Consider the following 13,708-nt stretch of genomic DNA (forward strand, 5'->3'; position numbering starts at 1 on the left):
AGCCGGAGCAAGCAGCGGATTAAATTACGGCCTACAAATTTAACCCTGACCGATTTCCAGAACTCACCGGTCAAGGTAAGAGGGGAGGCCACCGTCTTGGTGGGGTTTAAGGGTCGCGAAAAGCACCTGGGGGTTGTAGTAGTAGAGGGCCGGAGAGCCAGCCTAGTCGGCCTAGACTGGTTCGAGGCCCTGGGAATCGCGGTCACCGGGATCCACAGGATCCAGGGGGACCCCGTCGAGACCATCTGCAAGGAGTTCTCAGATGTCTTCGACGGGACACTGGGAAAGTACACTGGGCCCCCCATATCGTTCAAGCTTAACTCGAACGTTCCCCCAATTAGGGTCCGGCCACGGCGAGTCCCCTTCACGCTCAAACAAAAAATAGAGCGCGAATTAGATAAGCTAGTGGCCCAGGGAATCTTAGAGCCCGTCGATGTGGGGGAGTGGGAAACCCCAATCGTCACCCCCCTCAAATCTAACGGGGAAATTAGGATCTGCGCCGACTACAAGTGTTCGGTGAACCGCGCCCTAAACCCGCACGCTTACCCGGTCCCCACGGTCAGCCACGTTCTCACTTCCCTCCAAGGCGGCACCATCTTTGCAAGGCTCGATCTTGCGCAGGCGTACCAGCAACTCACGGTCACGCGGGCTACAGCTGACATTCAAACCATAGTAACACACAGGGGGGCGTTCCGGGTGAACAGGCTGCCATTTGGAGTTAGCATGGCTCCTGGCATTTTTCAGGAAGTCATGGAGAAGACACTCAAGGGCATCCCAGGAGTCTGCCCCTATTTTGATGACATCCTGATTGCAGGAGCGTCAGCAGAACAACTAGCAGGGAGGCTCAGGGAGGTACTGTCCAGGCTACGCACAGCGGGACTTAAACTCAAAAGGGAGAAATGCAGCATAGGGGTGCCCTCCACAGAATTCCTGGGGTTCAGAGTAGATGCCAGGGGAATTCACCCCACAGAATCCAAGGTGAGGGCCATCAAGCTAGCACCCACACCCAAGAACAAGACAGAGCTACAGGCATTCCTGGGCCTGTTGAATTTCTACCATGCATTCCTCCCACACAAGGCAGCCATTGCAGAGCCACTCCACAGGCTGCTAGACAAGCAGGCAGCATGGGTTTGGACTGCTGCACACGACCATAGCTTCAAGGCCTTGAAAGCACTACTGTCGGATAAGTCCACAGTAACCCATTTCATCGAGTCCAAGCCCATTTGCATCGCATGCGATGCATCCCCTTACAGTGTGGGCGCAGTACTCAGCCACCTTCAGCCCAATGGGGCGCAAATCCCCACAGCCTATTATTCCAGGACGCTGTCTGGAGCAGAAAGAAACTATGCCCAAATCGACAGAGAAGCCCTGGCCATCGTGGCAGGTATCAAAAAATTCCACGATTATCTGTATGGCAGGGAGTTGTTCTGTACCAGCCTGCTACCGGCCCTGCAGAAAAGGCAGGGACAACCCCTTTTACAAGAAGGCAAGAGGCTGGAATTACGCCTGCCAAATTTATTGCTACAAAAACAAACGGAACAAGACAAACCAAGAAACAGGAGCTTTAAGAAACAGGAACTATCCAAGTGGTTGCCTTCAGCAAACCAGCCCTCCCACACATTCCCCTTATATAGAGTTCAGGGTATGGCTTCTCTCTGCCTCCTTCCGAGGAGCCCCATTGCCTTCCTCTGTTTACTCCTAATTGACTGCCTCCTGCGTCGGGCATCCTTGAACAGGGCCAGCTGTGGGTCATCTTCATCCACGCTGTCAGGCTCACACAGCTGGGTCTCCGTGGTGACCAAGTGGGAGGGGCCTGGCTGAGGGCTCTCATCAGCAAGATCTTCAACCCCCTCAGCAAGGTCTTCAACACCCCCTCCTCCTCTGAGTCGTCCGACCCAACTGCCGAACCCACAGGCTGACCCTGAATCACAACAGGAGTTCACTGTCTACACGGACCACAAACCACTCCTGGGCCTGTTCACAACGGACAGGCAGACCCCACGAATCCTGTCCCCCAGAATGCTCCGGTGGTCCATCTTCCTTGCAGCCTACAATTGCAAGCTGGTGCATAAGCCAGGGAAGGAGATGGGCCACGCAGACGGTCTAAGTAGGCTACCCATAGACACCCCTGATCCAGACCCGGCCCCAGCCACACAGATCCTAGCACTGTAGAAGCTGCCAGAGTGCCCAGTTCATGCCAAGGACATTGCCAGCCACACAGCCACAGACAACATCATGAGCAGGGTACATTCCTGGGTTTGCACAGGGTGGCAGAACAAGTCCCCGGGACCTGAGTTCCAGGCCTATTTCACCTGGCACAATGAGATCTCCACACACAGGGGCTGTCTCCTCTGGGGAAGCAGAGTCATCATTCCCACTGCAGTAAGGGGCAGGGTATTGGACTCCTTACACGAGGGACACCCGGGGGTGGTTAGGATGAAGGCCCTGGCCAGAGGCTACCTCTGGTGGCCAGGGCTGGACAAGGACATTGAGGAACGGGTCAAGGCCTGTTACACGTGCCAGAGATCCAGACCGGAAATGCCACACGTACCCGTGCACCGGTGGGAGGCCACACACACACCCTGGTCCCGCATCCACATTGACTATGCAGGGCCATTCCAGGGCCAGCTATTCTTAGTAGCGGTGGACAGCCACTCCAAGTGGTTGGAGGTAGTCCCAGTGCCCAACATGACCTCGGGGAGGACAATCCAGGTGCTCAGAGCTCTCTTTGCCACACACGGCCTCCCTGACGTAATTTTGTCTGACAATGGACCTCAGTTTATCGCTACCAACTTCCAGGCATTCTTGAAGGCGAACTGGATTAGGCACGCCACCTCCGTGCCTTTCCATCCATCGACCAATGGGCAAGCCGAACGGATGGTAAGGACGACCAAAGACGCACTCCGGCGCATCATTAGCGGGGACTGGCACCACAGACTGGCCAAATTCCTACTCGCCCAGCACACTACACCATGCGTTGCTACTGGTAAGAGCCCAGCAGAACTGCGATGGGGACGGCGCCTCATCACCAAGCTGGACCGTTTACACCCAAACCGGGTAGCAGCCGAGACGGTTAGGTTACCACCACCATCATCATCATCTTCATCGTCATCATCACCAGCACACATTGTCCTCAACGTGGGTGACCTGGTCTGGGCAAGGAACTACGGGGCAGGGCACCCATGGGTCCCAGGAACAGTGGTTGAAATAACTGGACCCCTCTCCTACATCGTGGGGGTGGAGGGGGACAGACACATAAGGCAAAACATCGACCAGCTCAGAGGAAGGGTCCCTGAGTGTACCACACACGCCCAACAGGAGAGCCACACCCCAGGAGAGGCCAGCCCAACCGGAAACAACACGGGGCAGGAGCCAGAGGTGGAGGGCCTCCTGAACCCAGTTCTGTTCAACCCAGCACAGAGGCCTCAGGAACCAGCCGTCCAAGCCCAGGGCCAGGCCACACCCAGATGGTCCACCCGGCCCCACAGGACACCTGCCTACCTGGCGGACTATGTGTGCAAATGACCCTTTCACAGTTGCATTGTTTTTTTCTTATCATTGACACGCTGTGTATATAGTTATAGTTAGTTGCAAGTTGTTCATTGCTATGAGGTTCTTCTCTAAGGGGGGAGGGGTGTTATGTATGCAGGCACCTGCATAGCAAAAGCCACCAGGGGGCGTTGGCCTGAATGGTTTTTGGCGGGAAACCCAGTTTCGGCGGGAAACCTAGGGCCAACCCCATTGGCTGTCTGCTTACCTGGCTAGGTATTTAAGGAGGCCAGGTAACCCTCATTCCCCAGTTCGCCATCCCCTCCAATAAAGAGCTGAACTCACACTCCGGCTGGCATCTCTTCCTTGCGTCGGACCCACTACACTATAACTTCAATTATCAGAGAAAAATAACAACTTGAATGAAATTGACTGATATTAATGTATAATGTATTACATTAATATGTTATGTTGGCAAAACAGAACAGCAGAGTGATTCCTCTCTGTTTAGAAATAAAGCATTCTAGAAATTAGATATCTCAGATGAAATGTTCATCTTTTATTACATGATGATGTAAAGAATAAGGAGTTTTTGATCTCTGGTATTCAGGGGTAAGGAAGCTCAAAAATATCACTCAAATATACAAAATAATTTTTGGAAGATCCAAGGAAATCACCATAAATTTGTAGATTAGGCAACAGTTATGGGCAGTCCTCTTAAATCTATTCAACCCCATTTATCTAAAGGGGAACATAGGTCAGAATATCTAGAGTTGTGTACACACACACACACACACACACAAACACACAAGAATGCACATAAGATACACAAAGGCAGAATGTTATATGAAAAAAAATCAGTTTGGGAAACACTGATATGCCTTTTTAAAATGAACCCTTAAAGAGTCAACGTAAGGTGTCATTGGGGGGAAAATGCTGTTTATATTCTTTTGACAATTGCAGAAAGTGCACTGGCAATGACAACAAGCTCGTTGACTGTAAGGTTGATGAATGGAAAAAAACAGATGCAGGGGTCGACTTGAAATCTTCTACAATGGGAACTGGGGAACAGTCCTTAATGATTGTGAACCAAATTAATTAGGCTGATTGGTACAAAAGCAGTATCATGAAGTGATTTGGTCAAAGAGAATGAACATAGATTGAACCTGAAAACAACGGATTGAAAGGAAGTGGAAAACCAAGAGAATGTTTTTTCCCCCAGTGTTATCTTTATACACCCATAATAGAAAATAACTCCTGGCAAGGTTTCTGAGTCATATAACATTAATTTTCTGTTTTTGTCAGAACTTTCTACACTCTCCGCAGAGCTGAATACGCAGGAAAGAAGAGGTATTTATTATATATATTATATTATATTATTATATTATATTATATTATATTATATTATATTATATTATATTATATTATATTATATTATATTATATTATATTATATTATATTATATTATATTATATTATATTATATTATATTATATTATATTATTATATTGTATTGTATTATATTATATTATATTATATTATTATATTATATTATTAAATTCTAGAAATTAGATATCTCAGATGAAATGTTCATCTTTTATTCCACAATGATGTAAAGAATAACGAGTTTTTGATCTCCGGTATTCAGGGGTAAGGAAGCTCAAAGATATCATTCAAATATACAAAATAATTTTTGGAAGATCCAAGGAAATCACCCAAAATTTGTAGATTGGGTAGCAGTTGTGGCCAGTCCTCTTAAATCTATTCAACCCCATTTATGTAAAGGGTCACAAGATCTAGAGTTGTACACACACACAAATGCATGCATACACATAGACACACAGACACGGAATCTTATCTGACAAAAAAAGCCATCAGGTTGAGAAATACTCATATGCCTTTTTAAAATGAACCCTCAAAGAGTCAACGTAAGGTGTCATTGGGGGGAAAATGCTGCTTATATTCTTTTGACAATTGCAGAAAGTGCACTGGCAACGACAACAAGCTCGTTGACTGTAAGGTTGACGAATGGAAAAAACAGATGCCAGGGTCGGCTTGAAATCTTCTACAATGGGAACTGGGGAACAGTCTGTGATGACGGTTGGGACTTAGAAGATGCAAAGGTTGTTTGCAGACAACTTGCCTGTGGAGAAGTTATGGAGGCCACCAGTGAAGCCTATTTTGGGCAAGGCACTGGCAACATCCTCCTAGAAAATGTTCAGTGTAAAGGGAATGAATCGTCTATAGAAGAGTGCTCCAATCCAGGCTGGGGAAATCATCGGTGTGGCCACAAGGAAGACGCTGGGGTCATTTGCTCAGGTAACGATCGCCATCGTTGTTAGTGTAAAATGATTTCATAGCAGCCTTCGTAGCAAAATATGAATACCTCCGTATCACTCAGAGGAGGAGCTTACTTTCTGTATTTTTTGCTTTTTTTCATAGAAACAGTTTCCCTTACAACAAAGAATCCCATTATACCTAGTAAGTATCGGTTGTCTTTGCAAACAGTAAATAGTGTATTTGAGAAATGATCTCATTTTGCATAGAAGAATGTATCATGAAATTAGTAATACAATTAGGAAATACTGAAATTCCTGAATAATATTATTTAGTAATATAAAAAAGTCAGTGACATCTGTTCTATGAAACGTATGTGTTATGCCTCAGATTTATTTTCACTGAAAACCGAATCATTATTTTTAAATTCCTGCCGTTAGGAGCCTCTCTGTGAAAATTAGCATACTAGAGTTTCATTGTGAAGGCTCTGTGTATGCTGTAAATAAAAGGTCATATATTCTAAACTATATTTTCTGGTTTTAATCGATAGGCTTGCAGAATATTCCTGAGAATAATTAAAGTGATTCTGTAGAGAAACAATTAAACTATCAGATTCTTGTGTCTCTTTTCCTTTCCTTTCTTCATTTATCAAACTCAGCTATTTCTTTTCTTTTGGTTTCTGTAGCTCCCACAAAAACTACATCCGAAGTCCCAGGTATTTACATTTGGATAATTTTCTAATCAACATGATCTAAGACATTATACTGCAAACGTATTCTTTTGTGTGTTTAACACATTGTTTTATTTTATAAGTTTTTCTGGTGTACTCCATAAAATAGGGGTGTCATACTGCTGGCCCGTGGGTCGGACGCATGACGAGGAAACCCTGCCCACCCAATTGCCTGCAATGGGGAAAAAATTCCGTGTTGTTGCGAGTTTGACATGTCTGCCCTAAAATAACCTCCCATTTTTTGCATTTAAAATTATTTTCAGTCCTAATTTTAAATTATATTTGCTCTATTTATTACCAATTTGGGCACTAAATACTCGGCATCCAACTACTAGACCTGTTACTGCACTAAGTGTATCACATCCAACTGCTCCAGATGTGTTATGCCTCAGATTTATTTTCAATGAAAACCGAATCATTATTTTTAAATTCCTGCCGTTAGGAGCCTCTCTGTGAAAATTAGCATACCAGAGTTTCACTATGAAGGCTCTGTGTATGCTGTAAATAAAAACTAAACTATATTTTCTGATTTTAATAGATAGGCTTGCGCAGGGCTTTTTTTCTGATAGAACGCTCAGAACGGAGTTCCGGCACCTTTTTTGGATGGAACCTTGTAGGGTAGGCAAGGCGGGTTGTATGACACGTGTGAGTTCCGGCACCTTTTTCTTTTACAAAAAAAGCACTGGGCTTGCAGAATATTCCTGAGAATAATTAAAGTGATTCTGTAGAGAAACAATTAAACTATCAGATTCTTGTGTCTCTTTTCCTTTCCTTTCTTCATTTATCAAACTCAGCTATTTCTTTTCTTTTGGTTTCTGTAGCTCCGACAAAAACTACATCCGAAGTCCCAGGTATTTACATTTGGATAATTTTCTAATCATCATGATCTAGTCATTACACTGCAAATGTATTCTTTTGTGTCTTTAATACGTTGTATTATAGAACCTTGAATCTGATGTTTTATTTAAGCAAATACATTTTTCAAAGTGTTTTATTTTAAAAGTTTTTCTGGGGCACTCCCTAAAACAGCAATGTCAAACTGTTCTGATAGAACCCAACTAAATCAAAAAATAATCTGACTTGAATAAAATTGACTGTCATTAATGTATTCTATGGACAAAACAGAACAACAGAGGTGATTTCTCTCTGTTTAGAAATAAAAGAATTCTAGAAATTAGATATCTGATGGGAAAATTCCAATATTTACTTATTTTCCTTTGAAGAAAAATCTCTGAGACTGGTGAATGGAGAAGACAAATGTCGTGGTCGAATTGAGGTCTTTTACAGTGGAAGCTGGGGAAAAATTTGTGATGATGGCTGGGACATGAATGACGCACAGGTTGTGTGTAGACAGCTTTCCTGTGGAGAGGCCGTCGAAGCCCTAACAAAGGCTGCGTTTGGGGAAGGAACTGGCAGCATCTTCCTGGATGAGCTGAAGTGCAAAGGGAACGAATCCTCTCTTGAAGAATGCGCTCATAACCCTTGGGGCTTTCATAACTGTCTCCACAAGGAAGATGCTGGGGTCATTTGCTCAGGTAATCTAAACCGCTCAATTTTCAAGTTATGTGATATTTTTACCTGGTTTACATTATCAAAACACCATGAAAAAATAATTTAAAAATCAGGTATCAATGTAAGGTAACTGTTGCCAGGTAGAAAGATATCATCAAAAAGCCAGAAAGCCATGTCCTCATCTAACCAGGAGGTCTTGAATGGGATCGCAAAGGGTCCTAATTGCTATTATGTGTAAAGATTTCAGACCATCTTCATTGATAATGGGTCTCGGTAGAAAAAGTGCATTTATTATTGAACATTCAATGATTTAAGGCCTCGTTATGCAGGTTTCAGTGAGTTATCACATTATCTTTAAATAAATTTGATTAAAGCGCTTAACATGCTTAACAACCACCACACTTAATGATGGAGTTGGTAGACTCAGTTGCAGTCAGTAAATGAGGACTACCTGTAGTATCAATATTGAAAAGCAACAGGCATCAGTTTCAATACTTTCACTCACATTTGCTATACCTTTTTTATTTTACTTTATTGTATCAAGCTAAAGAGTAAAAAATACAAAGGAAATTATGATGGTAATAATACTGGCAATATCACGAAACCTCATTAACTGATCATCATCAATATGCTGTCACCTTCACCCAGACAGACGTTATTTCTTCTATTTTCAGGTCCGGCTGTCACCACACCACCACCTATAGGTAATTGCTTAAATTTCTGTTATTACCTAAGACCAAAACTGTATAATTTAATGGGAAATAGAACCAATAATGTCTTTATTAGCACAGGGATAAATAAGATTCATCCAACTTCCTTTTTTTATTCTTTTCACTCAAACTGCAATTTGTGAAATAAAGTGAGCCTTTATGCTATGCATGTGCTGTGAGAATTGGAATTTGGCTTTTCAGCAAATCATTGAAAAATATATGAATATAAGAAAGAAAGATTATCATTAGTTTGATTTAAATAAGGATTCATTAACGTAAAAGCAGTGAATTATGGAAAGTTTTGTTCTGGAAGCGATGTGGCATATGGCTTTAATAAATAATATGTAAAATATTCTGTGCCTTTGAGGTATTTAAAAATTGTTTCTGGTTAAGCAGTACTATCAATGTCCTTAATGATTGGGAACCAAATTAATTAGGCTGATTAGTACAAAAGCAGTATCATGAAGTGATTTGGTCAAAGAGAATGAACAAAGATTGAACCTGATAACAAGTAATATGTAGGAAGCACAAACAGACTGAGAGGAACTGGAAAACCAAGAGAATTTTTTCCCCCAGTGTTATCTTTATACACCCATAATAGAAAATAAGTCCTGGCAAAGTTTCTGAGTCATATAACATTAATTTTCTGTTTTTGTCAGAACTTTCTACACTCTCCGCAGAGCTGAATACGCAGGAAAGAAGAGGTATTTATTATATATATTATATTATATTATATTATATTATATTATATTATATTATATTATATTATATTATATTATATTATATTATATTATATTATATTATATTATATTATATTATAATATTATATTATATTATATTATATTATATTATATTATATTATATTATATTATATTATATTATATTATATTATATTATATTATATTATATTATATTATATTATATTATATTATAATATTATTATATTCTAGAAATTAGATATCTCAGATGAAATGTTCATCTTTTATTCCACAATGATGTAAAGAATAACGAGTTTTTGATCTCCGGTATTCAGGGGTAAGGAAGCTCAAAGATATCATTCAAATATACAAAATAATTTTTGGAAGATCCAAGGAAATCACCCAAAATTTGTAGATTGGGTAGCAGTTGTGGCCAGTCCTCTTAAATCTATTCAACCCCATTTATGTAAAGGGTCACAAGATCTAGAGTTGTACACACACACAAATGCATGCATGCACATAGACACACAGACACGGAATCTTATCTGACAAAAAAAACCATCAGGTTGAGAAATACTCATATGCCTTTTTAAAATGAACCCTCAAAGAGTCAACGTAAGGTGTCATTGGGGGGAAAATGCTGCTTATATTCTTTTGACAATTGCAGAAAGTGCACTGGCAACGACAACAAGCTCGTTGACTGTAAGGTTGACGAATGGAAAAAACAGATGCCAGGGTCGGCTTGAAATCTTCTACAATGGGAACTGGGGAACAGTCTGTGATGACGGTTGGGACTTAGAAGATGCAAAGGTTGTTTGCAGACAACTTGCCTGTGGAGAAGTTATGGAGGCCACCAGTGAAGCCTATTTTGGGCAAGGCACTGGCAACATCCTCCTAGAAAATGTTCAGTGTAAAGGGAATGAATCGTCTATAGAAGAGTGCTCCAATCCAGGCTGGGGAAATCATCGGTGTGGCCACAAGGAAGACGCTGGGGTCATTTGCTCAGGTAACGATCGCCATCGTTGTTAGTGTAAAATGATTTCATAGCAGCCTTCGTAGCAAAATATGAATACCTCCGTATCACTCAGAGGAGGAGCTTACTTTCTGTATTTTTTGCTTTTTTTCATAGAAACAGTTTCCCTTACAACAAAGAATCCCATTATACCTAGTAAGTATCGGTTGTCTTTGCAAACAGTAAATAGTGTATTTGAGAAATGATCTCATTTTGCATAGAAGAATGTATCATGAAATTAGTAATACAATTAGGAAATACTGAAATTCCTGAATAATATTATTTAGTAATATAAAAAAGTCAGTGACATCTGTTCTATGAAACGTATGTGTTATGCCTCAGGTTTATTTTCACTGAAAACCGAATCATTATTTTTAAATTCCTGCCGTTAGGAGCCTCTCTGTGAAAATTAGCATACTACTGTAGAGTTTCATTGTGAAGGCTCTGTGTATGCTGTAAATAAAAGGTCATATATTCTAAACTATATTTTCTGGTTTTAATCGATAGGCTTGCAGAATATTCCTGAGAATAATTAAAGTGATTCTGTAGAGAAACAATTAAACTATCAGATTCTTGTGTCTCTTTTCCTTTCCTTTCTTCATTTATCAAACTCAGCTATTTCTTTTCTTTTGGTTTCTGTAGCACCCACAAAAACTACATCCGAAGTCCCAGGTATTTACATTTGGATAATTTTCTAATCAACATGATCTAGACATTATACTGCAAACGTATTCTTTTGTGTGTTTAACACATTGTTTTATTTTATAAGTTTTTCTGGTGTACTCCATAAAATAGGGGTGTCATACTGCTGGCCCGTGGGTCGGACGCATGACGAGGAAACCGTGCCCACCCAATTGCCTGCAATGGGGAAAAAATTCCGTGTTGTTGCGAGTTTGACATGTCTGCCCTAAAATAACCTCCCATTTTTTGCATTTAAAATTATTTTCAGTCCTAATTTTAAATTATATTTGCTCTATTTATTACCAATTTGGGCACTAAATACTCGGCATCCAACTACTAGACCTGTTACTGCAGTAAGTGTATCACATCCAACTGCTCCAGATGTGTTATGCCTCAGATTTATTTTCAATGAAAACCGAATCATTATTTTTAAATTCCTGCCGTTAGGAGCCTCTCTGTGAAAATTAGCATACCAGAGTTTCACTATGAAGGCTCTGTGTATGCTGTAAATAAAAACTAAACTATATTTTCTGATTTTAATAGATAGGCTTGCGCAGGGCTTTTTTTCTGATAGAACGCTCAGAACGGAGTTCCGGCACCTTTTTTGGATGGAACCTTGTAGGGTAGGCAAGGCGGGTTGTATGACACGTGTGAGTTCCGGCACCTTTTTCTTTTACAAAAAAAGCACTGGGCTTGCAGAATATTCCTGAGAATAATTAAAGTGATTCTGTAGAGAAACAATTAAACTATCAGATTCTTGTGTCTCTTTTCCTTTCCTTTCTTCATTTATCAAACTCAGCTATTTCTTTTCTTTTGGTTTCTGTAGCTCCGACAAAAACTACATCCGAAGTCCCAGGTATTTACATTTGGATAATTTTCTAATCATCATGATCTAGTCATTACACTGCAAATGTATTCTTTTGTGTCTTTAATACGTTGTATTATAGAACCTTGAATCTGATGTTTTATTTGAGCAAATACATTTTTCAAAGTGTTTTATTTTAAAAGTTTTTCTGGGGCACTCCCTAAAACAGCAATGTCAAACTGTTCTGATAGAACCCAACTAAATCAAAAAATAATCTGACTTGAATAAAATTGACTGTCATTAATGTATTCTATGGACAAAACAGAACAACAGAGGTGATTTCTCTCTGTTTAGAAATAAAAAAATTCTAGAAATTAGATATCTGAGGGGAAAATTCCAATATTTACTTGTTTTCCTTTCAAGAAAAATCTCTGAGACTGGTGAATGGAGAAGACAAATGTCGTGGTCGAATTGAGGTCTTTTACAGTGGAAGCTGGGGAACAATTTGTGATGATGGCTGGGACATGAATGACGCACAGGTTGTGTGTAGACAGCTTTCCTGTGGAGAGGCCGTCGAAGCCCTAACAAAGGCTGCGTTTGGGGAAGGAACTGGCAGCATCTTCCTGGATGAGCTGAAGTGCAAAGGGAACGAATCCTCTCTTGAAGAATGCGCTCATAACCCTTGGGGCTTTCATAACTGTCTCCACAAGGAAGATGCTGGGGTCATTTGCTCAGGTAATCTAAACCGCTCAATTTTCAAGTTATGTGATATTTTTACCTGGTTTACATTATCAAAACACCATGAAAAAATAATTTAAAAATCAGGTATCAATGTAAGGTAACTGTTGCCAGGTAGAAAGATATCATCAAAAAGCCAGAAAGCCATGTCCTCATCTAACCAGGAGGTCTTGAATGGGATCGCAAAGGGTCCTAATTGCTCTTATGTGTAAAGATTTCAGACCATCTTCATTGATAATGGGTCTCGGTAGAAAAAGTGCATTTATTATTGAACATTCAATGATTTAAGGCCTCGTTATGCAGGTTTCAGTGAGTTATCACATTATCTTTAAATAAATTTGATTAAAGCGCTTAACATGCTTAACAACCACCACACTTAATGATGGAGTTGGTAGACTCAGTTGCAGTCAGTAAATGAGGACTACCTGTAGTATCAATATTGAAAAGCAACAGGCATCAGTTTCAATACTTTCACTCACATTTGCTATACCTTTTTTATTTTACTTTATTGTATCAAGCTAAAGAGTAAAAAATACAAAGGAAATTATGATGGTAATAATACTGGCAATATCACGAAACCTCATTAACTGATCATCATCAATATGCTGTCACCTTCACCCAGACAGACGTTATTTCTTCTATTTTCAGGTCCTGCTGTCACCACACCACCACCTATAGGTAATTGCTTAAATTTCTGTTATTACCTAAGACCAAAACTGTATAATTTAATGGGAAATAGAACCAATAATGTCTTTATTAGCACAGGGATAAATAAGATTCATCCAACTTCCTTTTTTTATTCTTTTCACTCAAACTGCAATTTGTGAAATAAAGTGAGCCTTTATGCTATGCATGTGCTGTGAGAATTGGAATTTGGCTTTTCAGCAAATCATTGAAAAATATATGAATATAAGAAAGAAAGATTATCATTAGTTTGATTTAAATAAGGATTCATTAACGTGAAAGCAGTGAATTATGGAAAGTTTTGTTCTGGAAGCGATGTGGCATATGGCTTTAATAAATAATATGTAAAATATTCTGTGCCTTTGAGGTATTT

General features: G+C 40.4%; 1 protein-coding gene across 16 annotated transcripts in view; it reads left to right on the top strand.

Annotated features, from left to right (window-relative positions):
- The window catches only part of LOC310641440 (scavenger receptor cysteine-rich domain-containing protein DMBT1-like), an 83,206-nt gene that overhangs the window by 24,861 nt on the left and 44,637 nt on the right, over positions 1-13,708 (top strand). For 11 of the 16 annotated variants that reach the window (XM_083364500.1, XM_083364495.1, XM_083364509.1 and 8 more), the window contains 13 exons: positions 4,795-4,839; positions 5,469-5,807; positions 5,931-5,969; positions 6,451-6,480; positions 7,719-8,030; positions 8,682-8,711; positions 9,377-9,421; positions 10,083-10,421; positions 10,545-10,583; positions 11,070-11,099; positions 11,935-11,964; positions 12,337-12,648; positions 13,300-13,329. In XM_083364500.1, the coding sequence (XP_083220626.1) occupies positions 4,795-4,839; positions 5,469-5,807; positions 5,931-5,969; positions 6,451-6,480; positions 7,719-8,030; positions 8,682-8,711; positions 9,377-9,421; positions 10,083-10,421; positions 10,545-10,583; positions 11,070-11,099; positions 11,935-11,964; positions 12,337-12,648; positions 13,300-13,329 (1,620 nt within the window). The remainder of the gene's footprint in view (positions 1-4,794; positions 4,840-5,468; positions 5,808-5,930; positions 5,970-6,450; positions 6,481-7,718; positions 8,031-8,681; positions 8,712-9,376; positions 9,422-10,082; positions 10,422-10,544; positions 10,584-11,069; positions 11,100-11,934; positions 11,965-12,336; positions 12,649-13,299; positions 13,330-13,708) is intronic. The other 5 variants (XM_083364496.1, XM_083364505.1, XM_083364498.1 and 2 more) reach the window with 4 other exon arrangements.

This window comes from Vipera ursinii (assembly GCF_947247035.1).
Source record: "Vipera ursinii genome assembly, chromosome: 5".
Classification (NCBI taxonomy): Eukaryota; Metazoa; Chordata; class Lepidosauria; order Squamata; family Viperidae; genus Vipera; species Vipera ursinii.